The 26,212-nt window shown below is 49.2% G+C and overlaps 2 protein-coding genes across 2 annotated transcripts; one reads left to right on the forward strand and one right to left on the reverse strand.

Annotated features, from left to right (window-relative positions):
• The first annotated feature begins 1,165 nt into the window (after positions 1–1,165).
• CCNF (cyclin F) lies at positions 1,166–13,765 on the forward strand. The gene is made up of 17 exons (XM_038151594.1): positions 1,166–1,260; positions 2,646–2,800; positions 3,218–3,324; positions 4,032–4,099; positions 4,558–4,751; positions 5,081–5,134; positions 5,679–5,783; positions 6,338–6,415; positions 6,801–6,952; positions 7,689–7,853; positions 8,710–8,833; positions 9,178–9,358; positions 10,298–10,385; positions 11,064–11,163; positions 11,445–11,575; positions 11,758–11,927; positions 12,474–13,765. Exons 1-17 carry the CDS (start codon positions 1,248–1,250, stop codon positions 12,869–12,871), a joined length of 2,283 nt encoding a protein of 760 aa, XP_038007522.1. The 5' UTR covers positions 1,166–1,247; the 3' UTR covers positions 12,872–13,765.
• A 116-nt stretch (positions 13,766–13,881) lies between these two features.
• Positions 13,882–23,483, reverse strand: VRK3 (VRK serine/threonine kinase 3). The gene is made up of 12 exons (XM_038151596.1): positions 23,135–23,483; positions 22,735–23,060; positions 21,224–21,276; positions 18,824–18,890; positions 18,022–18,106; positions 17,460–17,562; positions 17,024–17,116; positions 16,707–16,839; positions 15,828–15,948; positions 15,467–15,525; positions 14,751–14,900; positions 13,882–14,187 (listed from the first exon to the last, which is right to left on the reverse strand). The coding sequence occupies exons 1-11, from the start codon at positions 23,221–23,223 to the stop codon at positions 14,752–14,754; spliced, it is 1,278 nt and encodes a 425-aa protein (XP_038007524.1). The 5' UTR covers positions 23,224–23,483; the 3' UTR covers positions 13,882–14,187; position 14,751.
• Positions 23,484–26,212: the final 2,729 nt, after the last annotated feature.

Consider the following 26,212-nt stretch of genomic DNA (forward strand, 5'->3'; position numbering starts at 1 on the left):
CAGGCCAGGAAAGAGAAGACAAGAGGGGACAGCCTCACACAGATAATCAGGTTAGCTTATTGGGAAGAAATTCTTGGCTGTCAGGGAGGTGAGTCCTGGCACAGGTTGCCCAGAGAAGCTGTGACTGCCCCACCTCTCTAAGTGTTCAGGTCCAGGTTGGACAGGGGTTGGAACAACCAGGGATAGTGGAAGGCATCCCTACCCATGGCAGGGAGTGGAACTGGATGGTCCTTCAGGTCCCTTTCATTCTATGATTCTATACCCACTCCAGGAGCTTCATGTCCTTAGGAGCCCAGAACTGAACACAGCATTCCAGATGAGCCTCACCAGGGCTGAAGAGATGGGCAGGACCGTGGCCCTGACCTGCTGGCAATGCCCTTCCCACCCCAGGATCCCCCACCTTAGCCCCAGGACAGAGGGCTGGTCAAGGAAAGTTGTGACCGCCAGAGCTTTCTCTGCAGAGCTGCTGTCCAGCAGGTCACCCCCAGCCCAGGCTGGGACATGCAACAACCTCCCCGATGCTTTAGCTCCAGCACGGACATCCTCAGGCGCTGAATGTTCAGGGTGGAAATCATCAGGCAGCAATAAGCCCCCACTGCTCCCCTCAACAGCGCCCTTAGCCAGGCAGCCTCGGGTCAGCATAGATGACTTTGAGCGACAAAGCACCAGCAGGGACGGCTGCTGCCGCCTGGGGCCGAGGGAGGAGAAGAGACTCCTGGCCCTCCGGAGAGCCGGGACCGCCGCTGTGCCCCACACCCGCCGCCGGCCCGGGATAACGAGACAGCGGGAACATGGCGGCTGCACCGTGAGGGGAAGCGCTGCGCCCCCACTTCACAGTACCGCCCCGCACGGCAGGGGGGGACGTGCGGCCGCGCATGCGCCGCTGCGCCACAGGTTTGAACGGCCAACTGCCCCAATTCGAATTCGCATCCTGGCCGACCAATCACAGCGCGAGGGGCGGGTGAGTCCCCGCCTCCATCGGCATCCTGACCAATGACAGAGCCTGCTGTGTTTGAAACAAGTGCGCGCGGGCGGTGGGCGGGGCGGTGGCTCGGCGGGCGGGCCTGGTGGGCGGGGCTCCCGCCGCTCCTGGCGCCCACTGGGCGCGCCCGCGCTGCGAGCGGGGCGTGTCGGCTCCGTGGTCCCCGCCCGCCCCCGGCGCTCCGGTCCCTCCTACGGCCGTGCCGCTCTCTCGGAGCCGGGCAGGGCGCTGTGTCTGTCCGCGCCGTCCCCGCGGGCGCGCCGCGATGAAGGCGGGCGGTGAGTGCGGATCTGCCCGCGGACTCCGCGGGTGCTGCTGTTTGCCGGGTCCTCCTGCGCTGAGGGGCGGCTCCAGAGCGGGCTTTGCCTGCCAGGCGCCTCCTGAGGAGGTCTGAGGGCGGGGGAGAACGGGATACCCCGAGCCCGGGCTGAGGGACCGCCGGGACCGGCAGCGGGTGAGGGGGCCGGGCCGGCGGCTGCGCGCCCAAATTCAAACGCGGCGGGGGCGGCGCGGCCCGGCGGGGGTTCGGGACCGGCTCTGTCCGTGCAGTGCTCCCTGCCGGGGCCGTGCCTCAGCCCTTCTGTGACCCTGGGGTCCGTGGCTGTGGCTGGCGGTTGTGCCTGAGCGCGCCTGGCTTCAAAGCCAAGGAGTCAAGATGTGTATTGCGCGTGGGATAACATCTCGGGCGTCTGTGAGTTTGCGGGGTGCGCAGGACTGTGCAGGAAACCCCATTCAAAAGTAAGAGAAAGTGGTTTTTTACGGTAAGGGTGGCTTAACGATGGCACTTGATTGCCCAGAGCTATTGTGGGATCCACATCCTTGCAGTTGTTCAAACCGCTTGGCTGGACGGTTGAAGTCGGTGACCCCCAGAGTTCTCTTGCAGCTTAAAACGCTCTGGTTTTGTGAAGCAACGCATTGGAAATGACCCTGTGCCACTTCCTGACTGCAGAAATGGAGTTTTCACTGAGTTGCTCATGTACCCCCTGGTCCCTATTTGGATGTTCATACAGGCTGAACTGGGATCCCAGTTTGGATGTCCATTTCATTTTCATGGCAATAATACTGCTGGGGATAGTACATTTTGTATACTTAAATATGTAAGTGCATGTATATATATGTAATATTACATTGAAATAATACTCCAGAAGATATAGGCAATGGCTCTTCCATTCCTGGCATCAACTGCTTGGAAAGATAGGCTTGAGTAGGTTTGGTAGTCTTCTTAATATCTCTGGTTGTGTTCCAGGGACTGCTGTCAGTTGAGAAGGAAAAGTTGGGGCATGGGAGAGGTAGATGTAGTGACAGTTAAACTATTTGTTACTGCTGAAGAGGGACAGCTGAACTGCTTGTCACTACTAAACATGGTCACAGGAGTCAGGGCTCAGAGGGGCTCTTGCTGAAGAGCACTTGAGCTTGAGCCACCCTTTCTGAGTCTCTTGGCTTCATTAACCAATTTAAACAAGCCTTTTCTGCTCTGTGGTTTAGTCTTGTGTCATTATGAGGCATGAGCTATATATCCCAGGTTAATGTGTTTGCAGTGTCCTGTGCTGCAGTGAAGAGGTGCTCAAGTGAACTCCTGTGTATGTGTGTACTACTATCTAGTACCTTTTTTCCTTATGCTGTTCAATCACTAACTGAGGTGTCCTGTGTTTTTCTTTTTCAGTGGTTCACTGTAGGTGTTCCAGATGTTTTTCTTTCCCTTCAAAGCGAAGGATAATAAAACGGCCTCGAGTCCTAACATTCTTGAACCTCCCCGAGGATGTTCTGTTTCACATCCTGAAGGGCCTCCCTGCTGCAGACATCCTCTCAGTCAGAGCTGTAAGTGCTGCAGCTTCCCCTCTGCCAGGCTCAGTGCTCAGCTCTGCCTCCAGGAGCCTGGGCTGCACACAGAACAGGCTTCACATGTCACAGAACCTGAAGAAACCCAAAGAATGCCTGCGGGGTTGAGATTTTTGCTATCCCAGGGACAGTTTGACTTTTCACTGCTCAAGTTAAGAGTAGCAGCAGTATTTGACTGCTTTTTGTACTTTTTCTATGGAGATCGTCCTGCTGGATTACTGTGGCTGAACAAATGGGTTTGGTTTGGCATCTCTTGCCTTATTAGGTTATCAGGCAGGCAGCAAGTTAAACATAATTTGTGATCAATTATGCTTCTCTAAAATAAGATTGCAAAGACCTGTTTTTCTGCTGGTCCTTTTATTTTGGTAATCATTATTCTGTGTTCCCTCCATGCAGGTGCACTCACATCTTAGATACCTTGTGGATAATCATTCCAGTGTTTGGGCACATGCAAGTTTCCAAGACCTGTGGCCATCTCCAAACCATCTGAGGATGTTTGAAAGGTAAGTTTTAAACATCAAATTTGTCTGGCCTTTTAGAAGATGACATTTGAAGGAACTGTTCTAATCAGTCCTCAGTGTAATTGGGGGATCTGAGTTGTACAAAGAGGGGAGATACTTGCTTTGGCAATGAAAAAATGGTTGATTTCAGGTCTAAGCTGCTGCTGGTCGCTGCTGTCTCTTTAACCAGAGCAGGCCCTATTGCATATACCAAAGTTATTTCTCTTCACAGGCATTAATATTCCAGATTGGAACGTAACGCATTCCCTAAAACCTCCTTCTGGTGCTCCCATGTGAGTGAACAAGTGAGGTCAGGGGCTCCAGGGAATAATCCTGTTTCTAAGTCTCAATTGGTTTGGTTCCTTCTTGTGCAAACCAGTGTATTGAAAAACAGGTGAATTTCAGTAACAAAGTTTGAAAGGGTAACAATCTGCTTCAAAAAGATGGAGAACAACTTTTTATCTATCTTATTTGAAGGGGATCCACTGGTGTCAGAGATTTCTTTAACACATTTAAATGCCACAATAGTGGTTTTGCTTCTGAGTGTCGCTTCTTTTTGAGGCAGATCAGTATGTGCACATCACTTTGGGAGGGAGGAGCACAAGGGCTTGATGTTTTGATGTAAGTCCTTGAGGGCCCAAGGACCAAACTGTGGATTCTGGTGCTAGGAAGGATTTTAACCTCCAATGCCTTCTCTGTTTCTGCTTCAGGGCTGCTGAAAGTGGTAACTTTGAAGCTGCTGTGAAACTGAGCTTGGCATATCTGTACAACGAAGGCTGTAAGTGTGGGAGCTTGTCCTGGGCTTTGGGGAACGTGGCATAGCATGAGGAAGTTTTACATTGCTCTGCTTAGGCACTGGCCACAAAGCTGCCACTGGGAATGCAGGCTTAGGAGTTCTCCTCTGCAAACTTGTGATGAAACTAAGCTACTTTGGCAGTAGGATAAATGTATCAAAAGGGCCTGACAAGTGACAGGAGGAGCATCCCGACACAGGGTCCTGGCAAGGCAGTTGGTATTTGCAGAATGAACTCCCCATCTTAGGTTATGTGTTTCCAAAGCCTGACTGTAGTTAAGATTTTTCTTCTTTAGCAACCTCCATGATTTCTAAGGCTCTAAATGACAGAGATAGTTCAAGCTTTTCCTGTTTGTTTCCTCTTGTCTGTCTTGGCCTGTCTGAATGCCAAGCAGGCGTTGTGAACAAACTCCACTTGATTCCTGGCTTTCTCTCTGGTTCAGTGTCCATCACGGGCCACGGGCGTGCCGAAGTGAACGGAATAAAGGCATCTCACTACTTCAGCTTGGCAGAGCACCTGAATGTGTGTGCAGTCCCCTTTATCTGGCTGTTCATCCGTCCTCCCTGGTCCTTCTCTGGCAGCTGCTGTAAAGCTGTAGTCTACGAGAGTCTCAAGGCAGAGTGTCAGCTTGACAAGGTCAGGTTTCTTTCTGCCCTTGGCTTTACCCTACGTCAGTAACTACGTCTTGTTATTTTGGAAAGAATACTTTTGTTTCCCCAAGGAGTCTCCTGTGCTTTTGTTGCTTCAATGACTGTGTCTCAGTCATTTATTGACTTTATTGCAAAACTGCACATTATAGATCATGAGTACTGTCTCTTTGGAGAGATTCAGTGCTATCTCAGGGATAACAAAACATAGAGAAAAGCAAGGCGGAAGAATGATTGAAAGATAAACCAAAACTGGTCTGAAATTACTAGCAAGAATTGCTGTGGTTTAACAATGCTTTATTTTGATGCTTTCTTCAGGCTCAGAAAGGATCTATTCTCCACAGCTTGGCTAAGGTTTTGAATTTCTTTGAGGTGAGCAGTATTTCTGATGGGTTTGGATTTGGGTTTTTTTCTGGTGATGCTAATGCTGTTTACCTTGATTAAAAACATAAATCAGCCAGATGCTCTTTTACTCCTCAAGGGTCCTAGGAGTTTCTGTTCTCATGAGTTTAATTTACTGGTTGTTTAAAGGAATATTATTAACTTACTTTATTGAATTTTACAAAGAGTGAAATTAATTTTGGCTTAATCATGGGCTTGCAGTATGTTCAGGTCTCAAAGGAAGCCTTCCAGTTGTAATGCCTAGTAAAACAAAAAATAAAATAAAAAGCCTTCAGTGGCAAGCAAGCCAAAAAGCATTTATCTGGATGAGGAAAAGCACTAACTGCTCTCAGAGCCTGCATCTGCAAATGGCAGCACTGAGTGGATGGGGAAGCATTCCTCAGAGGCTGAAGGGCATTCCCAAGGGATGGATTCTGCTCTGTAGCTTTAGCACAAGTGTTCTGTAGCTTCTGAAGTGTTGAGGCATCCGCTTGTCTGGACAGAGGGAATACCAATATATGCCTTTTGTTTTTAGGATGAAGGAAAAAAGAAAGAATCCCTTGAAATGCTTGAAGAATCTTCAAAACAGGGTTGTTTAATCAGTTCCTACCTCCTTTGGGAAAACAACAGAAAAGCTGCTGTATGTAGTCATTTTTTGTCTCCAAACAACTTTTACACTAACTTCTGAATCTCTGTTATGTGCAAGGAATGTCCTCAGAAAGCAATTGCTGTTCCTCAGAGCTTACCTGCTTTATAAACAAGGAGGGTGCTAAGAACTCTCTGAAATGAATTCTGGTGTCTGCCTGGGTGTTTGAAATGAGGCTACAAGCAGTTGTAGCCAAGGTGCCACAGAAGTTGCTTTACTCCAACTCTGCTGAAGGCCTGGGCACTGCTGGCCAGTGATCCCAGGGCTCTGGGGAACAGGAGCAGGAGGCTCCTGCCTTGTCATTAATAAATCTGCCAAAGCTGTCCCCTTGGAATCCTGAGCGACTGCTCTCATTTCCTGTGAGACCTTGGGCAAGAACTGAAAAAAGGTTCTTAAAAACAGTGGTGTCATGATAAGAAAGAGACTTGTTGCTGAAATAATAGAGGTACCTCCAGGCAGTGTTTTTCTCTGGATGCTGGTGCTACAATTCTTCTGTTTGTTGTGTAAAGGCTGTGGGTTTTTACATCTGTTTGCGTTCCTCTCTGTAGATGTCGGATCCTGGCAGATACCTCCAAAGTCTCAGGAAGCTACGAGACTATGCAGCCAAGGGCTGCTGGGAAGCACAGGTAAGACTGAGCTTTCCCAGAATTGCAGTCTTTATTTGGTCCTTTCTGTGATGCCATTGTAGGTTTAATTTTCTCTTTTTAGAAGCAGGACCAGCATTGCTGAGTATTCTTTATGTGCGTGTCTGTATCTACTCTGCAGATTCTCTTCTTTGGGAAATTGCAGCACACCGGTGGCAGAATGAAGTAAAGATGTATCTTTTGATGGACTTAAAAGACTGGCCCCAAATAAGCTGTGTGCTCAACAGTTAAACCAAACTAAGAACTACTTTCAAGTAGTTTGCCATGTTCAGTGTTTTCAGCAGGAAAAATAGAGGACCATTCTCTGCTGTCTTAGTTTGCATTTGGTATAATAAACATACTTTCTTTTGTGTTCTCTCTGCTACAGATAGCTTTAGCGAAAGCTTGTGGGAATGGAAACCAACTAGGATTAGAAGCAAAATCTTCCAGGGAAATGGTTTCTCAAATCTTTCAAGCTTCCCTTCCTATCAGCAAGCAAAGCATCTTCACTGTGCAGAAAGGAATGAATGAAATAATGAGGTAAGAACTTGGATCCAGGAGTGAGACCCCACAGTAAAAACTCTTCCCTATTTCCCTGTATTATCTCTACAATCCTTCTGCAGTTTCTCTAGACAACCTGTGCCAGGGCGTCATGGCCCTCATAGGGAAGAATTTCTTCCCAATATCCCATCTAGCCCTGCCATCTATCAGTGTGAAGCCATTCTCCCTTGTCCTGTCACTTCAGGCCTTGTCCAAAGTCCCTATTGACTCCCATTTCCTGAATAAACACTTGCAGCAGTGTCACCCATGTTAGCCTGCCCCTTAATCCTTATGGATGAGTTCTGTATCCTTCCTTAGGCAGACCTTGATACATTCCAGTTGCTCTCTCACATGTAGGACAGCTCCACCACTTCCCCTTGCTGGCGTTGCTTTCCTAAAAAAGTACATAACCATCCATGGCAGCATTCCAGCCACACAGGTGTCCCAGCGTGGCTCTGTAATGGCAATGGGATCATGGCCCCTGTGACCACACACACATCTCCAACTCCTGTTAATTCCCCATACTGTGTGTGTTGGTGTGCAGGGAGGGGATGGAGCAGGCAGGTTTTCCAGAAGGGCTGCAAGAGGATCCACCACAGCCACAACCCCACTTGAGGGAGTTGGCTCTTCTCTTGGGAGGCATCTCAGGAACACTTGTCTGCTTGGCCTGGGTTGGATGTCATAGTGTGGGACACCACTTCTCAAGTTCTTCCTTAAGTTTCTCTTCCTGTTCTAGGTATATCCTGGTGGATTGGCTGGTGGAAGTGGCTACCATGAAGGACTTTTCTAGCCTGTGCCTTCACATGACAGTGGGATGTGTGGACCGTTACTTGACGCTGAGACCTGTACCTCGTGCTCGGCTGCAGCTTTTGGGAATAGCCTGCATGGTCATTTGCACACGGTGAGGGTTCTGGCTGGTGAGCACAGGTGGTCATTATGATCTTCCAAATTCTTTCCTGTAGCTCAAACTTCTTCCCCAACCCCATTCCTTGCTTGTAATACTGGAAAGGCTCTTTGACTTTCCTCTACTTTGACTGCTGTTTAACTGTGTTTACATACAAACACAGACCCTGTAAATGAGGGGAAAAGGTAGTTTTTTGAAGGTTTTTTTCTTATTTAAACACATGGTCATAGTGTGGATTGCTCTAAATTCATTCCATCAGCAACTGGACTCTTTGACACCATATTGGCATGAGAAAGCTGGAAAGGTATAAGAGCAGCAGTGTTCCATAGCTGAGCCTGTGTACATTCAGATGAACTGCATGGTGTGGTGGGAGATTATCCTTCTGTGTTAATTTCCTTAATACCTTGCATCTTAACCTAGGAGAGGCTTCATAGATGAAGAATTAGTATCAGAGAATCACACACTGGGTTGGGTTAGAAGGGATCTTAAAGATCATGTCATTCCACCCCCTGCCATCATGGCAGGGACACCTTCCACTATCCCAGGATGCTTCCAAGCCCCATCCAGCCTGGCCTCAGACACTTCCAGGGATCCAGGGGCAGCCACAGTGTCTCTGGGTAACCTGTGCCAGGGCCTTACCGCTCTCACAGCCAAGAATTTCTTCTGCATTAGAAGAACATTCCGAATTACAAATGTTATAGTAGGTAGTTCTATCTTACAGGTGAAACAAAGAGCTGTCTTTGCTGGTCTACCTGGGGAAGTACCTTGTGAAGTTGTTTAACTCTGGTCGTTATCTGCTGTAAGTGCACAAATCCCCTTTCTGCTGGGGCTAACTTAATATTTAACATTACAGTTTCATCAGCAAAGAGATGCTGACAATACGAGAAGCTGTGTGGCTGACAGACAACTCCTACAAATATGAAGAGCTGGTCAGAATGATGGGCGAGATAATTTCTGCCTTAGAAGGAAAGATAAGGGTGAGTTTGGAAAGTGGATGGAATATTTCCCTGCCCTTGGGCTGCTGTTCAAGTCAGGCTGTAGCAGTTCCTGTCTAATGAGTTGGGGGTTTAGATCAGTGTTCTCAATCAACTGTGGAGCCTGTGCATGTCTCAGAGCATGCAGATACAGAACCCTCTGCCTTCTGTAGAGATTAAAACTTCAGTTTTAAGAGTTTATGCTATCACTGGAGAATGCATCAATGTCAGTGTAGTAGATAAACAAAAAAGCCCCAAACAAACAAAACGCAGCACCTGGAAACAGCTGTTCTAAACACTTTGCGCTGGTCTTGTATTTCCAACCTCTGTTCTCCTTTCTGCACTAGATACCCACCATTTTGGACTACAAAGAAGTTCTGTCAAGCATCGTCTCGCTGGAGAGAAGAACTCTTCACCTTTACAGCTTCATCTGTGAGCTGTCCCTCCTGAACACAAGCCTCACCGTGTATTCCCCAGCCCGGCTGGCTGCTGCTGCACTGCTGCTGGCCAAGATCCTGCATGGGCAAGGTAACCCATCTTACCTCAAGCACAGACTGCCAGTCCGCCTTCTCTTTCTAGGGAGATTTTTTGGGGAGTTTTGGGTGTTAGTTTGTCTTTAGGCAAGAAGTCCCAATCATTTGGCTGGGGGAGCTGGAGAGAAGGGTGGAGAAGAAGGGGACCAGGTATAAGAAGTCAGAATGAAGAGCTGAGTTCAGCCTGTTTGGCTGTATTGGGCAACCCAGATGATTAGAGGGCTGGAACAGCTCTGCTATGAGGAAAAGCTGGGAGAATTGGGATTGTTCAGCCTGGAGAAGAAAAGCTTCAGAATGACCTAATTGTGGCCTTCCAGTACCTGAATGGAGCTGACAGGAGACATGGACAAGAGTCTATTTACAAGGGCCTAGAGAGACAGGACAAGGGGAAATGGCTTCCCACTGCCAGAGGGCAGGGTTAGATGGGATATCGGGAAGGAATTTTTTCCTGTGAGAGTTGTAAGACCCTGGCACAGGTTGTCCAGAGAAGCTGTGGCTGCTCCTGGATCCCTGGCAGTGTCCACGGCCAGGTCGGACAAGGTTCGGAGCAAGCTGGGATAGTGGAAGGTGTCCCTGCCATGATGGCAGGGGGTGGGATGAGATGGGCTTTGAAGTCCCTTCCAACTCAAACCATTCCATGATTCTCTGATTCTATTTTACCCCTTAATAGCAGTGATGAACTAGAGCATTAGCATCAGACTATGCAAGCTTTGTATTTAATAGAGCCTGAAGATTTCTATTGTTAGGTCTAACATCAGTTTGGCAGATAAACCTATCCTTAAAGCCAGCTGTGAATTTGAACAAACTATGGACAGATATATGCTTGCAAATATCACGATCCTTAACCTATAAAAAAAATAAGCTGACTCACTACTGAACTACTACACTTCATGAATATGTAATTCAGTATATGAATATGTACTCTCTTCTCCAGCACACTCCTGGACCAGCCAGCTGTCTGAGTGCACTGGTTTCTCTCAAGAAGACCTCTTGCCCTGCGTGCTGAGCCTCCACCAAAAGTGGTAATGGTTTTGGGACTCTTTGAGGGGACACATGAGTACTTGGTTTGCAGCTCTGGCAAATGTGCTGCACCTGTACAGTCGGCCCTTCCCAGTGAAGGAAGGGCCTTTGGTTAGCTGCCTTGCTCCCTTGCCACAAGGCACTAATGTTGTTTTGATTTTTTAAGATTTTCTAAGCTTTCTGATATTTACATTCTTGTAACGAACTTTCTCATGCACTTTCTGTAAATAACTCATTGTTTTGCATTCCTTTATAGAAAAAAAATAATAAACTGTGAGTTTGTCCAGTGTCATTGGAGAGGTGGCACTGTCACCCTCCAATCCACTGTCACTTTTAAAAAACTATAAATGTTAGAGTCAGAAAATAAACGTTCCCCTTTTTTCTTCACCTTGAGAACAGCAGTGTGCGTGTCGTTCATTTCATGTCCTATAGCGACACACTAAGGTCCCGTTCAGGGACAGCTGTTCTATTTCTGCCAGCTGGTCTGGCCCTGGGTGGAGGAAAAGGAATTAGATGCTCACATGCTTAGAAGCCACCAGGTGTCCTGATGAAGCTGCTGAAACACCAACTCTCTTAGCACAGCACTGAGAGACAGAGGAAAATTATTTAACTTGGCAGGTTTTCTTAATACTGGTTCATGGAATCCATTGTAAGATAGGGGTTTCAATCTTTCTTTCCAGCTTCCATGATGATGTCCCAAAGGATTACAGGCAGGTGTCCCTCATGGCAGTAAAACAGCGATTTGAAGATGAGCGCTATGAAGAAATTGGCAAAGAACAGGTGGGTGAGCTGTGGCTGCATCTGCTGCTGGCTGACACCCAGAGCAGAGCTGCTGTCCCATGGCAGGCTGTGTGAATAAAGTGAGAGTTTAAAAACTGAGTTGCAGGGACTCTTAACTGATGTTTGAGTGCCTGTGGGAAGAACTCACTGGGATAGATTTCTCCTAGAAAATAAATAGTGTCCTTCTGGCTGTTCAGTTCTCATAAGAATCTCTGGTCTAATTCTTACAGGTGCTTTGACTTTTTAAAATTTATTTATTTAATATTTTATGTATTTTATAGGTTATGAGTTACAGCCAGCTCTGCTCATTGTTGGGTGTGAAACAGAAGGACCCAGAGCCCAGTCCCTTGCACAGGAATGTAGTGGAAATTCAGACTTTCCTCAGCTCTCCCTCTGGAAAGAGAGCTAAAAGGTGAGTGTAACTCATGGCTGTCAGCAGCTCTGAAGATCAGCCAGAGCCTTTCCTCTTCTCTGGTACCCTGAGGTTTCATTCCTAAATACAATCCGTTTTCCTGTCACCATCATACGTACCTATTAAAAGAGCTGGAAAAGACTTGGATTTTGACGTATGATTTCTGGGGTGTTTTGTTACAGGAGGAGGGAAGACAGCATTCAGGATGACAGAGGCAGCTTTGTGACTACACCCACAGCAGAGCTGTCCTCCCAGGAAGAAAGTCTGCTGGACAACTTCCTTGATTGGAGTTTAGATTCCTGCTCTGGTTATGAAGGTGATCAGGAAAGTGAAGGCGAGCGAGAAGGAGATGGTGAGCAGTTTATTCTTATAAAAAGCAGCCAAGAGGAGTAAACCTGTCTTTTCATTTTTGCTTAAAACTGTTTCTCAGGCACCAGATGCCTAAACTTTCTGCTGAAGACCGGGTGGAAAAGCTCTTCCCCTTCCCCCGTGGTTATAATTGTTAAATTCTCTCAGAGGTATCTTATCTGTTCTTTCTCTGCACTGCTTCAGAACATGATGAGGGGCTTTGTATTTGCTCAGCATTTCAAAGTCAGGCTGTTTGCAGTGCACCAAATGTGATGAATGAGCCACTGTCTTAGAAACACTAATTAGCTGTAGGGTTTTGCTGACCCTGGGCCTAGCTGCTCATTTTCTAACAGCTCTTAGTACCTGTTCAAACAGTCTGAGGGAAGAAAAGATGCTTTGTGAATAGAGGGTGAACTTAGTGCCCTGCCCTCCAGGTGTAAGCAGACAGAAGGCTGACTCTTGCTTGGCTTTTTTCTGCTTGACTCAGTGCTGGGTGCCTGCTTGGCTCTGGATGGGGACAAACTAAGGTTTCTCTTTTCCCATCCTGCAGTGACCAGCCCCAGTGGGATCCTGGATGTGACAGTGCTGTACCTGGACCCTGCAGAGCACTGTGGCCAGGACTCCAGTGATGAGGACAGCCTGCCCGGGGAGTGGGATGGCTCTGGGGCACCCCACAGGGAGGGGGAGCTGCCAGGGGCATATCTCACCCCAAGGAATCCCAACCCAGAGGGGAGCTCGGGCTACTCTTCTGTCAACACTGCCAGTCCTACATCTTCTGTTGAAGGCAGCCCTGGAGCTCCTCCCAAATCTACCTCAGCACTGCCCCACGTCAATTCCATGAACAGGGAACCATGCCAACCCCATTACCTGCACAGGAGGCAAGTCAAGAGAAAAAACATGGCAGAACACACTGAAGAAAGGCTGAACTTGGCCTTCTTAAGCCTCTGATTTCTTCATGCTTTTAACTTTACCAGGATTTCTGAAAACCGTATTTCTGTTGCAGTCATACAGGGATGATAGAGAATAATTGTAAATACCTCCAAAATACCTTCCCTTCAACCTTGTCTGTCTTGTACAGCTGGGCTATTTCCTCCATTCACAGCTGCCTTTTTATGTATCCCCTATTACCTGATCCTCTGCTAAGGTTCTTCTCTCTCTATGAAATTCATAGCCCAGTTTTATCATCCCTCTTAGTGATAGAAAAGAACTGTCCTGTCCCTTGCTTTCTCTGAGGCCTGGCACTATGAATGAAATGAATTGGCATTGGTTCTCAAGTTTCTGAATGTAACACTATGCTTGAATCTTCCACTTGAAAGACCTATTTTGAGGTTGTGCTGCCTTTTTACTCTGTCCAGGTCTCCTTCAGCTCCCCTCTTCTTATCTATGGCATTTGCTGCACTGACACAAGGTTTTTATTGAAAAACCCCAGAGGTAAATGAAGGCTCACTGCAGGTCTGAGCTGCTCTCTCACCTACCTCTCACATGGTTTAAACTCCATTTGCCTCTTCTCTTGTTGCCATGTTTTCTTCACCTGAAAAATCCTTCTGTGCCTTAACACATAGGAATTGGAATACCAAGGTACAAGACTTCAAAAAGATGTCACTGAAGCTAACACTGGAACTGGACTCCAGGACTGCTAATTTACTGTGGCATTGGCAACAGTTCAGCTACACACAGTGTAGTGAGTGTTTATTGACTGTTTTTTTATAAAATTGTTTTTAGTAGAGACGGATCCTGGTCTTCCTTCCCCTCATTCCCTGGCCTGAGGCCTGGAGAACTGCTGGGATGAGGTCAGGGTTTAGCTCTGAGCTGAGTTCTGATAGTTAGGTTGCAGTGGTACTGCCTGAAGGCTATTTACACAAATCTCACAAGGAGCATAGGGCTCAAATCACCCTCACAACCCAACAGCAGCTCCAGAGAGGCCTTGAATCTTCCAAATAACCAAGAGCAGCCTTGGGTACTTGTCCACAAAGTTTATTACAAAACCATGTACTACCACTCTCATTCAAAAGAGAAAATCCCTGATTTAGTTTCCTGGCTCATGGTGGCTTCACTGCAGTTCTCCAGCTACTGCTTCCTCTGATCTGCCGTGCAGGAGTCTCTTCACAGTAATTTGGTACAGCAGCAGCTCAAACTTCAGCACTGGGTCACATTAACAGGGGAAGGAAACACTTATAAAAACCTCTCTCATTCTAAAACTGGTAAAAGTGAAAATATATCTGGGAAAAGGCCTCACTGCAGAAAGCTCTGAACTCTTCCTTGATCTGAAAAAAATAAAAGCAGAAAAGGAGAAGATGAATCAGTTTTAATTCCTTCCCAGGAGAGGAGGAAATTAGGTGAAAAGCTGACTCTGCTCCTGCTGCTGGATACAGAGCCGTGGCTGATGCAGCCTTGCACTAAAACCAGATCTGGCGCTTTATCAAGCCTCACTCTTTCAGGTGCCTCATGGCTAAAATAGCAGCTGAGCACGAAAACCAGAACTACAGGCTGCTTTCTGAGAGAGAAAAGCAGAAACTACAGCCCAGAGCTTCAGATAAAAAAAAAATTAAAATTACCAGATGGCCTGGGTCTGCATTTTGTTATCACCTCCACAGCCCTCCTTCAGCAATTGCTTTATTAACCCTTGTTGTATTCCTTAATGGGCAAGTGTTTCCAGAAAAACTTGAGGAAATACAGGCTAAGCCTGGCTTTGTGCAGCACTGGACCGGTATCAATAGGGAATGACACGTCAGGAGGAGCAGGTTGGTTTCAGCTGGAGAGACGTCACAGCCTGCTCTGTCCTCACTTGTGGCAGCACAGGGCACACGCAGGAGGTGCCAGCACTCACCTCAGGGAACCACTTGGACATCCACAGAGTCATAAGCTGAAGCTTTCATCTTTTCCAGTGGCTTCCCGAAGAGCTGCCGCAAGGCCGCGTAGTCAGGCTTCTCCTCGTACTCCAGTGCCATCACCTGCTCCAGGTAGTTCTGCAGGGCATCTGCAAGGAAAGGGACTCATATTGGAGCAGCACAGAAACTCCAGCTGCCAAATGGTCGTTTCAGGCTGCTTGTCCTATAGCCAGCTCACCCACCTCCTCAGGCAGCTGCAGAGAGGAAAACCAAACCAAGGCTAATACAAAGCTCAAAGAATCACTAAATTATACAATAAAACAGAATCACCAACTGGTTTGGGTTGGAAGGGACATTGAAGTCCATCTCCTTCCATCCCCTGAATACTTTTAAGGCATGGGACAGCCACAGTTTCTCTGGGCAACAAAATGGGATGGGGAGGTGTCCTCTAGCCTCAGATATTTCATTTCTAAACCCACCAGCACAGCTGTCCCTTCAGCAAGGTTCATTAAAGCAGATCATGGAAAGCAGCCCTCATTCTGTACAGAAAACAAGGGATTTGTTCCCAGCCTGCCAGACAGTTCATGCAATGCTTGGTCACCATGACCACTGGAAGCCATTCTGAACCAGCACTCCAGCACAGAGAAAGTTCTGGCTTCAGATACAGTCAATCCTTCATCCCTGAGTCCCATTGCCACTGAGAGCAAGACCATACCTGGAATGGATCTCTGTCTGAAACACAGTTGGAGAAGGCATCTCACATCCTTTCTGTACCTGGAATAGTCAGCACAGAGTCCTGTCAGAAGGAGAAGCAATGGAGCAGGCACCTGAGCACCTGGCTTTGAAAACAGGGACAAAAAAAAATCCCCAAAAAGCAGAATTCAGCTGGCCGTGTCCTGGATGAAGCAGGACCTGATGAACCCCAGGTTCACCAAACACCCTGGGGCCAGGCTGAGCCTTAGCTGTGGGAATTGCAACATCTCAACAGTGTATTGTGGCCTGGGGATTTCAGTCACAAACCCCCCTCACTGCTTTTCTGCTGAGCATTTCCCAGAAGAATAGATGATTTCTCCTACCTTTCTTTCTGTTCCACCACAGCTTTTACTTTGTCCAGCTCATCAGACCAAGGCAAAATGCCACAGAGCCATTTCAGAAGACAGTAGCCCAGAGATTCCAAGTCACTCCGTCGAGATGGTCCTGATGGGAAATACGAGACGTTCACACATCACTCATGAAGGGGCAGAAGTAAAGAAATTCAGGAGCTTCATGAGGATGTGCTCTGGGGTATCAATACTCCTGGGAGCCTGCTAACATAGTTCAGGTATCACCTCCCAGCGTCTGGAGGAAGATTTCCTGGACACTGTCAAAGAGCAGTCACATCCCAACCAGGAGGAGGACAGAATTTTGCACAGGCTGCCCAGGATAGCATGGAGTCTCCATCCCTGGAGGGATTTAGAAGTCATGTAGATGTGGCACTTGGAAACTTGGGTTAGTGGTGACCTTGGCAGTGCTGGGTTTACAGCTGGACTCAATGATCTTAAAGGTCTTTTCCAACAAAAGTGATTCTATAATTTAAATGCCTTTCCAGCTCTCATTGCTTCAAGGTCAGAGCACAGCCTGCTGCAAATCTGTTTTGGGCAGGGATCCCATCTGGCTTGAAAAAGATCCCTGCTAAGCCAGCACGAAGGGCCCTGTTTTCTATTCCCCAAATGCCTGCAGCAGCCAAGGCTCCAGATGGAGCAGGAACATCCCTGCTGCAATCACTGAATGACCTGGTAAGTCCCAACACAGCGGCCATCAGGAGGCAGGAGTGAACAGCCCAAAGAGGAATCCAGTTCCTGGTGCATGTGAATGCCTGGAAAGCAGCAGTGCCAGCACCGCCAGCAGGGAGCCCTGAGCTCCAGGGAGCACCACCACAGCAGGAGCCCCAGCATGTGTCACAAACCCAGACCCACCTGAGCCCTTGTGGCTGTCCAGGCTGATGAACTCCACCGTGCCCTCGTGAGGGGTCCTGCTACCCTCGCGCCGAGCCACGTGCTTCCCCCCGGGGCAGTAGCGGAACGCGAAGCCATAGCCAGCGAGGGTCACCTGCGGGGCAGCACAGAACACCCGAGTGCAGAGCAGCCCCCAGGGCTGCCCCACAGCTCCTGCTTGAGCACTGTCCATCCTGCTCTGCTGCCCTGCCCAAGGCAGGGACCTGGAGGCTGCCTTATCCCAAGTCACAATCCCACCTGCAGTGCCCTTTCCTGGCAGCACTGCTCCTGCTCCCTACCTGTGTGAGGTCTGCTGGGTTCAAGTAGATGTTCTCAGCAGTGATGTCCCCATGCACATACTCATTATCATGAATGTACTCCAGGCAGTCTAGCTGGGAATAAACAGGGGGAGCATATCAGATCCATGCAGGCTCCTGCAGCACCCTGGCTGTCACTGAGCTGGACCTTCCCCAGCTCCCTGCAGCCGTGTGGATGAGCACTAAAAACACCACGTCTCACAGCCTTCAAGTTCAAAGGTCAGGTTTTTCTCACTGTTCTTATCCCAAATTTCTTCGAGGTGAGACAGTGCTCAAAAGATGCTACTGAAGTTGACAGCAGGTTTAGAGACCCCACCCAAGCCTCTGAAGCAGCTTTAAAACACCTCTGGGATATCCAGAAGGAAGTTAGAAGTCTTTTCTGAAAAAGTCCCTTGGGAAGGATTGATTCTCCACATACCACACGAACTGCAATCTGAAAAGCTGCCTTCTCCTTCAGCAGGTGCAGGCCATCGCTCAGGACCGACTGAAGAGACCGCCCCAAATCAGAGAACACCAAAAACCTGCAGGAGAAAAGAGCTTTGCACATTGCAGTACCTACCTGGTTTGGAGACCCTGCAACAGACACTTGCCAAGTGATCCATTGGACCCTACTTCAACCCAAGCTGACCTGGGCAAACATTTCTTGACTTTTGATAAGAGGAAACTTATTATAAAGGAGACAGGTGTGCTCATCATGTGTTGCAAACACACAGCCTGAATCTCCCCTTTGTGTTAAGCATCAAGGACCAAAATAAGGTGTCCCCTGGCCTGAAGGGCAGCAGCAGCAAAAGCAGTAACTTCACCAGCAACACAAAAACTGAAGGAAACAAAGCAACGAGAGGCAAACCATTTAAGACACGATAGTAGCAGTGCATAAGGTCAGGAGCCCAGGGGGCAATGACAAAAGGACTAGTGGACAGCAAGCAGAGGAGAGGGAAAGCCACAGATGCTCAGACAGCCCAAGAGCTCGGTCACCTCACCTGTAGCTGTCTGCATGCAGTCCAAAGCCAACACAGTTGGGGATGCCCAGCAGCGGCACGGAATGCCACTTCTTCCACTTCTCCACTACAAAAGAGGATAGTGCAGCAGATGCTCCTGAGCAGCTCCAGGAGGAAGGAGTTAGTGATGCTCCTCCTCTGAAGGTCTGCTCTGCCCTGGAGAGCTGAGAGTGGCCTCTCATCCTGACTCTGTCCCCAGAATTCCAGTCTGATGTGTGCACTGGCATGTCAATGAATATAGCACTGTAGAGCAAGAATGGAGCAGGGAAGATTCTGGGAATACCAGAGCGTGCTATGGCATGGGATTGCTACAGGGCCAGGAAGACCAGGAGAGAGAGAGGGTGAGGGACAAGCAGATTTTTACACTTCTCCCAGACATGTAGATTTGATATAAATTCTTCCATCCCCCCTGCCTACATCCTCTGGGCAGCTTTGTTCTTGCTCAAGTTTTGGGATCGATAGAGTTGATACCAGAGAGCTGCTGACAGAACCACCCATGGAAGAGGGACAGGAGAGTGAGCCACTGTGAGACAGGCTGCAGGGCTGGACAGCTCCCAGACACATCAAGACAGAGTGAGGAGCACAAGAAAGCTGTGCTCATACTGCACTGTCCTACAGCACACAGACTGCTGGGAGAACTGGCATTGACCGAACTCCTCAGCACTCGGGCACTAACCAAGCAGGGGATTAATTTATCCTAGCGTGGCCTTCCAAGAGATTCACATAACTGATGAGAGGGAAATGCCAGTCATCCTCAGTCCTTGCCCTCACAAGAAGCACCAACCTGTGCCTGCCTTCGCAGCTCGCTGGAAGAAATTCTGTTCATTGTAGATCCTCCCATCTTTGGCATCCTAAAGGGAACAGGGAGGAGTGTTACTTCAGCCACATACATCCTGCTGGAAAGGGAAACTTGGGTGATTGCTTTAAAACCTTAACTACTCATTTTAAAGAAAGCAAAGATCAACTAACTGAGCTGAGAGCAGAGCTCAGGTGTCTTTGTTCCCAATTTAATGCTGCCCCAACAACATCAACTCTTGAGTATCAGCACAGAATAGGAGAGGGGCCATGCCAGGTTGGGCCTTTCCAGCAGCCCATTTACAGCTGTCTGAGGATTAACAACAGCCAGGCAGTGCAGCCCAGGCACAGCATGGAGAGAGCTGTGGTCCCACAGCTGTTACGTTAACAGAAGCCAGAGGTGACCTTCTTAGCCACAGCAGGGATGAGGGCATTTCTACAAACATGCAAGACTCTACGGAGAGCTGTAACATTTATTCTAGCTGTCAGAAACTGAGACAGGAAAGTGAGACAGGAAAGTCTGTCTTAGTAACATTTGAGGTTGCTGTCATCGAGTTACCTCAACTGCAATTGGTTCCCACTCAGAATGTCTTTGTTTGCCTACACACACCTATCTACTCAACACTAACTCAGGACAGCTGCTATCCTGCATGGGAGAAAGCAGCAGTGTTCTAGTCTGCCTGGTTTGATACAAAACTGGTATCAAAGCTGGAGGAACAGCAGGCTGCAGACAGCACAGACCATGTCCCAGAGGGTATTTCACTCTGCATCTTGCCTGTGAGCCCATGTGGGTTACCAAACCCCAGAGCAAAAATGTTCTCATGTGCCATATCACACTCCACAGTGCTCAGCAGACCACCAAGCAGCCAAAAGAAAAAGAGAAGTTGGGAGTGTTGCCTACAGAAGTGATTACAGTTTTCCACCAACTGATTCTAGTTTTGCGGCACTTAGCAGATTTTTCTCATCCACACTGTATTCCTTCTCCATCCTCTTACATGTCTCCTCTGACAAAAGGCAGAGAGATTATCCAAGTGCATGCAAGAGCCCCACAGAGCCATCAGTCAGCACTGGCCCTCCTACAGACCAGCAAGAGCCACCGTAGACAAGAAAACAGTCTTTCAGCTGTGGTTCGTGAGCTACTGAAAATCAATCTACTGAATTTCCACGACAGAACAGATGTTAGTGGAAATAACACATTTCTGGAGAGCCCAAGATATTGACAAGTACCTGGAAAGCTGGCTTGGAACTCCAACTATAATTCCTATTTGATTTCAAAGTGTGCTCTGGCTTTACATAGTGTATCCATGCTGGCTCTCACACAGCCTCAGCACAGCACCAAATTCCAACCTCTCCAGTTTCCCCAGACTTCAGCAGGGTGTGTGCACGCCTGCCATAGATGAGAAAAGTTGGTCTGTGTCCTGGATTGTCAAGTAAATTGTATTCTATTTGCCATCTGTATGGCAGTTGTCTTCTGTTAAGTGGGCAGTTTTCCTTATCTCTTCCACAACCACTCCTCCCTCCAGGGAGACATCTGCTGATAATAGATTATTGAATGTCACTGCATGACTGATAAGAACTACAGCATCCCATTGGGAGATGCTCCGCCCAGAAGGAAGAGCCAAGCATTCTACCCAGATATAATCTGGAGATTCTGGAATACCAGCACAGCTTCTCTACTGGATTTCCCAGAGGAACAGTTGCCTCTTCCACTGGATCTTCAGGGGAAGACTCCACCCTTCTACAGGATCCCTGCTCCAATAGAACCACACCTGACACTCCAGAAAGACTGCAGCCACAATTCCAACCGGACTGCTACCAACACCCTGACCCAGGGTGTCAGGTTGTGTTCTGACTCTGTCAGCGTTGTTTTAGTTTACTGCATTGTTTATTTTATCTTTTTATTTTCTTCCCTAGTAAAGCACTGTTATTCCTGCTCCCATATTTTTTGCCTGAGAGACCCCTTAATTTAAAATTTATAGCAGTTCGGAGGGAGGGGGTTTACATTTTCCATTTCAGAGGAGGCTCCTGCCTTCCTTAGCAGACACCTGTCTTTCGAAACCAAGACAGTCTGACATTCCCGAATCAAGATCTCCACCTCACACCACCAAGTTCAGTTCTGCAGGTTCCTGAGCTTGGTCAATCAAAGCAGCAGCCTTCTGTTATTAAGCCTTCAGGGTTTTTTTTAATCCTCATATCCATTTTCTTCACACCTTTAGCAGAAAAGCCAACTGAAATCCCAGCACAAGACCCTCAGGAGGTTAGATCCATCTTCTAATTTAGCAGGGGCCTCTCTGACTACTCTCTCCCAATTTCTCAGATACTCTCAGCCAAACAGGTCAGGACCCAGTACTCTGTGCACTATTCCTTATCCAAACAGATCAAAACTCACAAGTTTGAGGGAGTAGCTTTGCTTTTGAGGACAGGTTCCAGATGCTGACTGCGCTGTGGAAGGATGGAACAGATGTGGTTACAGGAGCATGGAAAAGAGGTTATGCATCATTAAATGCAGCCTGTGCAGCTGGATTAACTAATCCTCTGCTTCTATCCCTTGAGCTCTGCAAAGCAACCTCTGTGACAGCGCCTTCCCAGATCACTACAAAATAATTCTTACCTTGCTCCAGTAGCTCAGCACCCTGACATGCAGTGCAGTTCTGATTAAGTCACAAAAGCATCTGGGCAGGGCTACAGTATGGGGGGTCTTTGAGGAGTATGTAAAGAATAGATCATTAGTAGAATCACAAAGGCATCCCCAAATTCATTTGCTGAGCACTCCTTCCAGCTCACTCCATGGTTTGACAAGACTGTAAGGGATGCCAAGTCCCTCTGCTCTGTATGGATGTTAGAGTTGTATGTGTGGCTTCCGTTCTCCAAAAGGATTTGCACCCATGACTTGGCTCAGGGCAGTTCCTCTTCTCATGCTCTTAGACCAAGTGCTATCCACAGGTCATCTGCTGCTTATCACCTAAAACCTACTTCTATAAAAGCACACTCCACTATTGATTTTCCTTTATATCATATATTTTCAAAAAACTTAGATGGATGCTCAGACTTTGTTATGAAACAGCTTGAATAATGAACAAGAAAGCAAAGCCAAATATCAGGCAAAACTCGGTAATGAAGAAACTCCTCCTGGATAGTTTCCAAATTAACGAGAGAAGATCAAAAACTCCCCTTTGGAAGTTTACAACTAGACTGAAAAGATCATCACTTACTTACTAAATGGCTGAGAAGCAGCCTATGTGGTGTAGTTGCTTTCTTTGGCCCCAAAATATGCCAAGAATTGACATTTAGTGAGTATTGACACCACTTACAGCACAGGAACTCCTGTACAGTGCCAGCAAATAGTTTTTGGATCTAAAAGAAGAGAAAGAGGAAGTGTGGCCCCAACAATGGACATTCCATAGTAACAGAGCAGCGTGGCCTCGGCTTGACATTATGCTGGTGGCAGAGTGGCTAACAGGCAGATGCCCAGTGAGGAACAGCTGGAGCTGAGCCAGGGCAGGTTTAGGTTGGAGATCAGGAAAGATTCTTCCCCCAGAGGGTGCTTGGCCCTGCCCAGGCTCCCCAGGGAATGGGCACAGCCCCGAGGCTGCCAGAGCTCCAGGAGTGCTTGGACAGCGCTGCCAGGGATGCCCAGGGTGGGAATGTTGGGGTGTCTGTGCAGGGCCAGGAGCTGGGCTCCCGGGTGCTTGTGGGTCTCTTCCAGCTCATAATATTATATGAATGACGGATCCTGCAAGCCTGCGGGTCACCCGCAGCCCGGCGGACACCACAGTGTCACCCACTCCGCGGCGTCTGGGGGTTTCGGGATGTCCCGGCAGCTGTCGCCGAAGCCAGAGCCGGTGACCCCGCGCCCCTCGTCTGTCGGCCCCCTCTGCCCGCCGCGGGCCCCCACGGTACCTTCGTACACCAGCCCACAGCCGCCCTGTTCCAGAAGCCGCACCAGCTTCCACCGCCGGCCTCCCTGGTCCGTCAGCACCGTGTCCGCCGGGAGCGGCGCGGCCGGGCCGGGTCGGGGCTTGCGGGGCGAGCAGGGCCCCAGCCGGGCCGCGGACGCCCGCGGGGAGAGGGAGGCGGCGGGGCTGGGGGCTGGCGGCGGGCTCGGGGCCCGCGCTGCGGGCTCGGTGTGCTCCTCGGGGGGCGCGGGCAGCCTCCCGCCGCAGGCCGGGCAGAAGCGGAACGCGGGCTCCACGGCGAGCCCGCACTGCGGGCAGAACCGGCCAGGCCTGCGGGACACGGACAGCGTCAGAGCCCGTCCGCCGCCCCGCTTCCACCGCCCCGCTCCCGCCGCCCCCAGCACCTAGGGGAGCCGCCGGACAGCTCCGCCCGCGGCCGCTCCGGGGTCCGTGTCCGTGTCCCGCGCCGCCCGCGCACCCTCCTGCCCGACATGGCCCCGCCGGAGCAGCTCGGGCCCGCCCGCCGCGCCGCCACCGCCACGGCGCAGGCGCCCCCGGGCCGCGCCTCGGCCGGGCGGGCGGCGGGGCATTGGAGGACGATCGGGGGCCTGTGGGGGACGTCGGGATCTGAAGGAGTACGAGGGCTGTGAGGAAACACTGGGGATGTGAGGGAACGTGGGGGCTTCTGAGCGGGCACGCGGGCTTCTGAGGGAACACCGCGCTTGTGAGGGAACACCGGGGATGTGAGGGGCAGCAGGGCTCACGAAGATCCCGCTGTCCCGTGGGCTCCCGTGGGCCAGCCGGGCAGGGACACGGGTGGTCAGGCCGCCCCGGTGTGGGCCGGCGGAGCCTCGGGATCCCTTCAGGCTGTGCTACCAGCACTGCTTCTGGGGCCGAGTGTTTTCACATTACTTCATAAAAGACACCAGAGAACTACTCAGAAAGGGCCCTGGGACTGTGGAACAGGCACTCACAGGCTAATGAGTGCAGGAGTTAATGTGTGGCACAGGGCTGTGTATTCAGCATATGCACCTGTGTATCCCATCTCTTGTGTACATCCTACACCTCAAGCAGGCACTGCTTCCATAAAAGAGGTGTAGGTGGACTTAAACCTTTCCCATCAGGTGGGCTGAGGCCAAGGTTTGCCTGGAGAAGGTGCCTGGCCCCTGAGCCCCCACAGCAAGGGGTAGCAGAGGCGGGTGAGGTGGGGGCAGTAGGGACCTGGTTCTTGTCCCGCAGAACATCTCACATGTTAAGATGTTTTTCAGAGTCCATCCCAGTGAGCCGTGGAACACCAGCCACTGGGCGCAAGCAGGAGCAAATTGAACTTGGGAGGCAACTGCTCATTGCATGAAGAGCTGAGTGGAGCAGCTGTTCCCACAAAAGCTTAGTGTGACACAGGAGTGAGCTCCACGTGCCATTGGTGGAAGGTGGAGCAGTGATGGAAGGCAGCATGAAATAACCCTTGGGTTATGAACCCCCTGACTGAGCCCACCATGGGGCTGCATGCAGGGCTTGGAAGAAGCATCTCCAGATAGGGTGTCCTGCACAGACCTCATTCTGCCACGGGCTGGTCACCCCTTCTCAATCGCTCCAAATGCCAGGGTGTGTTCCTAATATTCACTAAGCCCACAAAAAGTCCCAGCAAAGCCAGAACTCTGCAAAATGACTCTGGGAAGCTTGGCATGTGCTTGAATCGGTTTCTGCAGCTGGTTGCTGGGATTTTTTTGAAGTACCTGGACACTGTCAGGAATGACAGGGCAGGCTGGAGGGTTTCTTCCATTCCTGCCACCTTGGCCATCAGGACACTGCGCTCCACAATCACTCTGTTATTTCCCCTGGCATTGCAGGCAGCAGCAGAACATTGAATTGCCTCACCTCCACTGCCAGCCCCCTGCAAAACCACTTCAGTTCCAGCTCTTCCTACATCCCATACAAGTACAGCCTCAATTCCTTTATTAACTGAAGCATCCCCTCAGAATTTTGACAGAAAAGAAGCAGCCCTTCATCAGATTTGTTTGAATTTACCTTTACAAGCTGGTGAGTGGTGGATTTTTTCTCCCTAATTCCTGAACCAAGATCATTGTCCCCAGGCCCTCCACAGTAACCAGTGGATCAGGTGGGAGTGCCTTAGTTCAGCAGATTTATGAAGTCTTCCAATTACCATTTTAATTTTTTAAACTTAAGCTGTTAATTCTTGATCATTCTATAATTCCATTGGTTGTTGCCTAGGGAACAGTGATCACGACCTGAATACATTCAGTTTGGGGAGAGAAGAATCCATGCAGTAAACAGAAATACAGGGTGCTTTAAAAAGTCAGACCTCAAAAACACAAGAAAAACTGAGAAAACAGAGTGATAGGGAAAGGCAGACAGAAAACAGTGGGAAAAGGCAATTCTTTAAGATTTATTTCAAGAGCCACCAAGCCAGCATCAGAGAAGAGAAACCTCCATCCTACTTAGGGCTGTATTGAAAGTAATAATTAGCAATAAAAAAGAAATCCATAATAAATAGATGAAAAGAGAAATAATTAACAAATTTCTCCAATTCATAACTGGCAATTTACAACAACAGGGCAATCTGGGTGCCTGCAGTCACTCCATAGGGGATTGTGTCTGCAGCATTGCACCTTTTGCCTGGTCTCAGCAGGCATTTGCTCCCTCTTTCCTACCTGGGGCATTGAAAACCGTCCGGATTATGCGCAGTCTGGAGGGCCTCTAGAGAGCAGGACAGAGCAGATCTCGAGGTCAAGCTTTGGTTCTTTGAAAGTTTCAGCTCTCAAGTCCTCGGGTGAGGTGCCAGGGCCTCACCACCCTCACAGGGAAAGATTTACCTCTGGATGATTCCCTGTTGCACTGCCCACCCATCTCATCCATTACCTATCATTTAAAACCCCTCCCAGGGTTTCATTTCAAGGGTTTGCACCCCAGTTTTGTTCTCCTTTAGCCAGAGCTCATCTCTCATGGAGATGCTTCCTCTATCCTCCAAGTTTCTCTGGTTTATCTGTAAGCTGAAATTCCACCCCCACATACAGCAACCTGCAGCACTGCCTGCCCTGTTCCAGCTTCCTCGAAAGCAGTGGGTTAGGTGAATTTTTAACTCTCCCTTGCTCTCGGAAGAGGGAATAGTATAGATTTTTAGGAGAAGACCTGTCTTCCTGTGGCCTTTGTGCGTTGAGGATGGTCTGACAGTCACAGAATATCCTGAGTTGAAAGGGACCCACGAGGGTCACTGAGTCCAACTGCAAGTCTGTGCTGCTATGCCCTCTGGGAAAGTGCAGACAACTGGGGTGGCAGCAGAAAGATCCCTGTCTCCCCCCTGCAGGAGTTTCCTTGGTGCCAGCTCAGTTATGTCTCCCTTATCTCACCCTTGGCTTCCCAGCACATTGCCAGCAGCCCAACCACGTGATTTATCGGATTTAGGTGCTGGCAGAGATCTTTGAGCTTGACAGAATGCCCAAAGCTGCCAGTTCTTCAACCTC

This window comes from Motacilla alba, chromosome 14 (genome assembly GCF_015832195.1).
Source record: "Motacilla alba alba isolate MOTALB_02 chromosome 14, Motacilla_alba_V1.0_pri, whole genome shotgun sequence".
NCBI lineage: Eukaryota > Metazoa > Chordata > Aves > Passeriformes > Motacillidae > Motacilla > Motacilla alba.

Excerpts from the sequence above, each read along its gene's own strand:
- CCNF (XM_038151594.1), top strand. Across the intron at positions 3,325-4,031 it reads CATCTGAGGATGTTTGAAAG|GGCTGCTGAAAGTGGTAACT; the intron begins GTAAGTTTTAAA and ends TTTCTGCTTCAG. Across the intron at positions 10,386-11,063 it reads CTGAGCCTCCACCAAAAGTG|CTTCCATGATGATGTCCCAA; the intron begins GTAATGGTTTTG and ends CTTTCTTTCCAG.
- VRK3 (XM_038151596.1), bottom strand. The coding sequence starts at position 23,223 with ATGTCGGGCAGGAGGGTGCGCGGGCGGCGCGGGACACGGACACGGACC. Across the intron at positions 21,277-22,734 it reads CTGTGGGCTGGTGTACGAAG|CGCAGTCAGCATCTGGAACC; the intron begins GTACCGTGGGGG and ends ATCCTTCCACAG. Across the intron at positions 17,563-18,021 it reads CTGCATGCAGACAGCTACAG|GTTTTTGGTGTTCTCTGATT; the intron begins GTGAGGTGACCG and ends TTTCTCCTGCAG.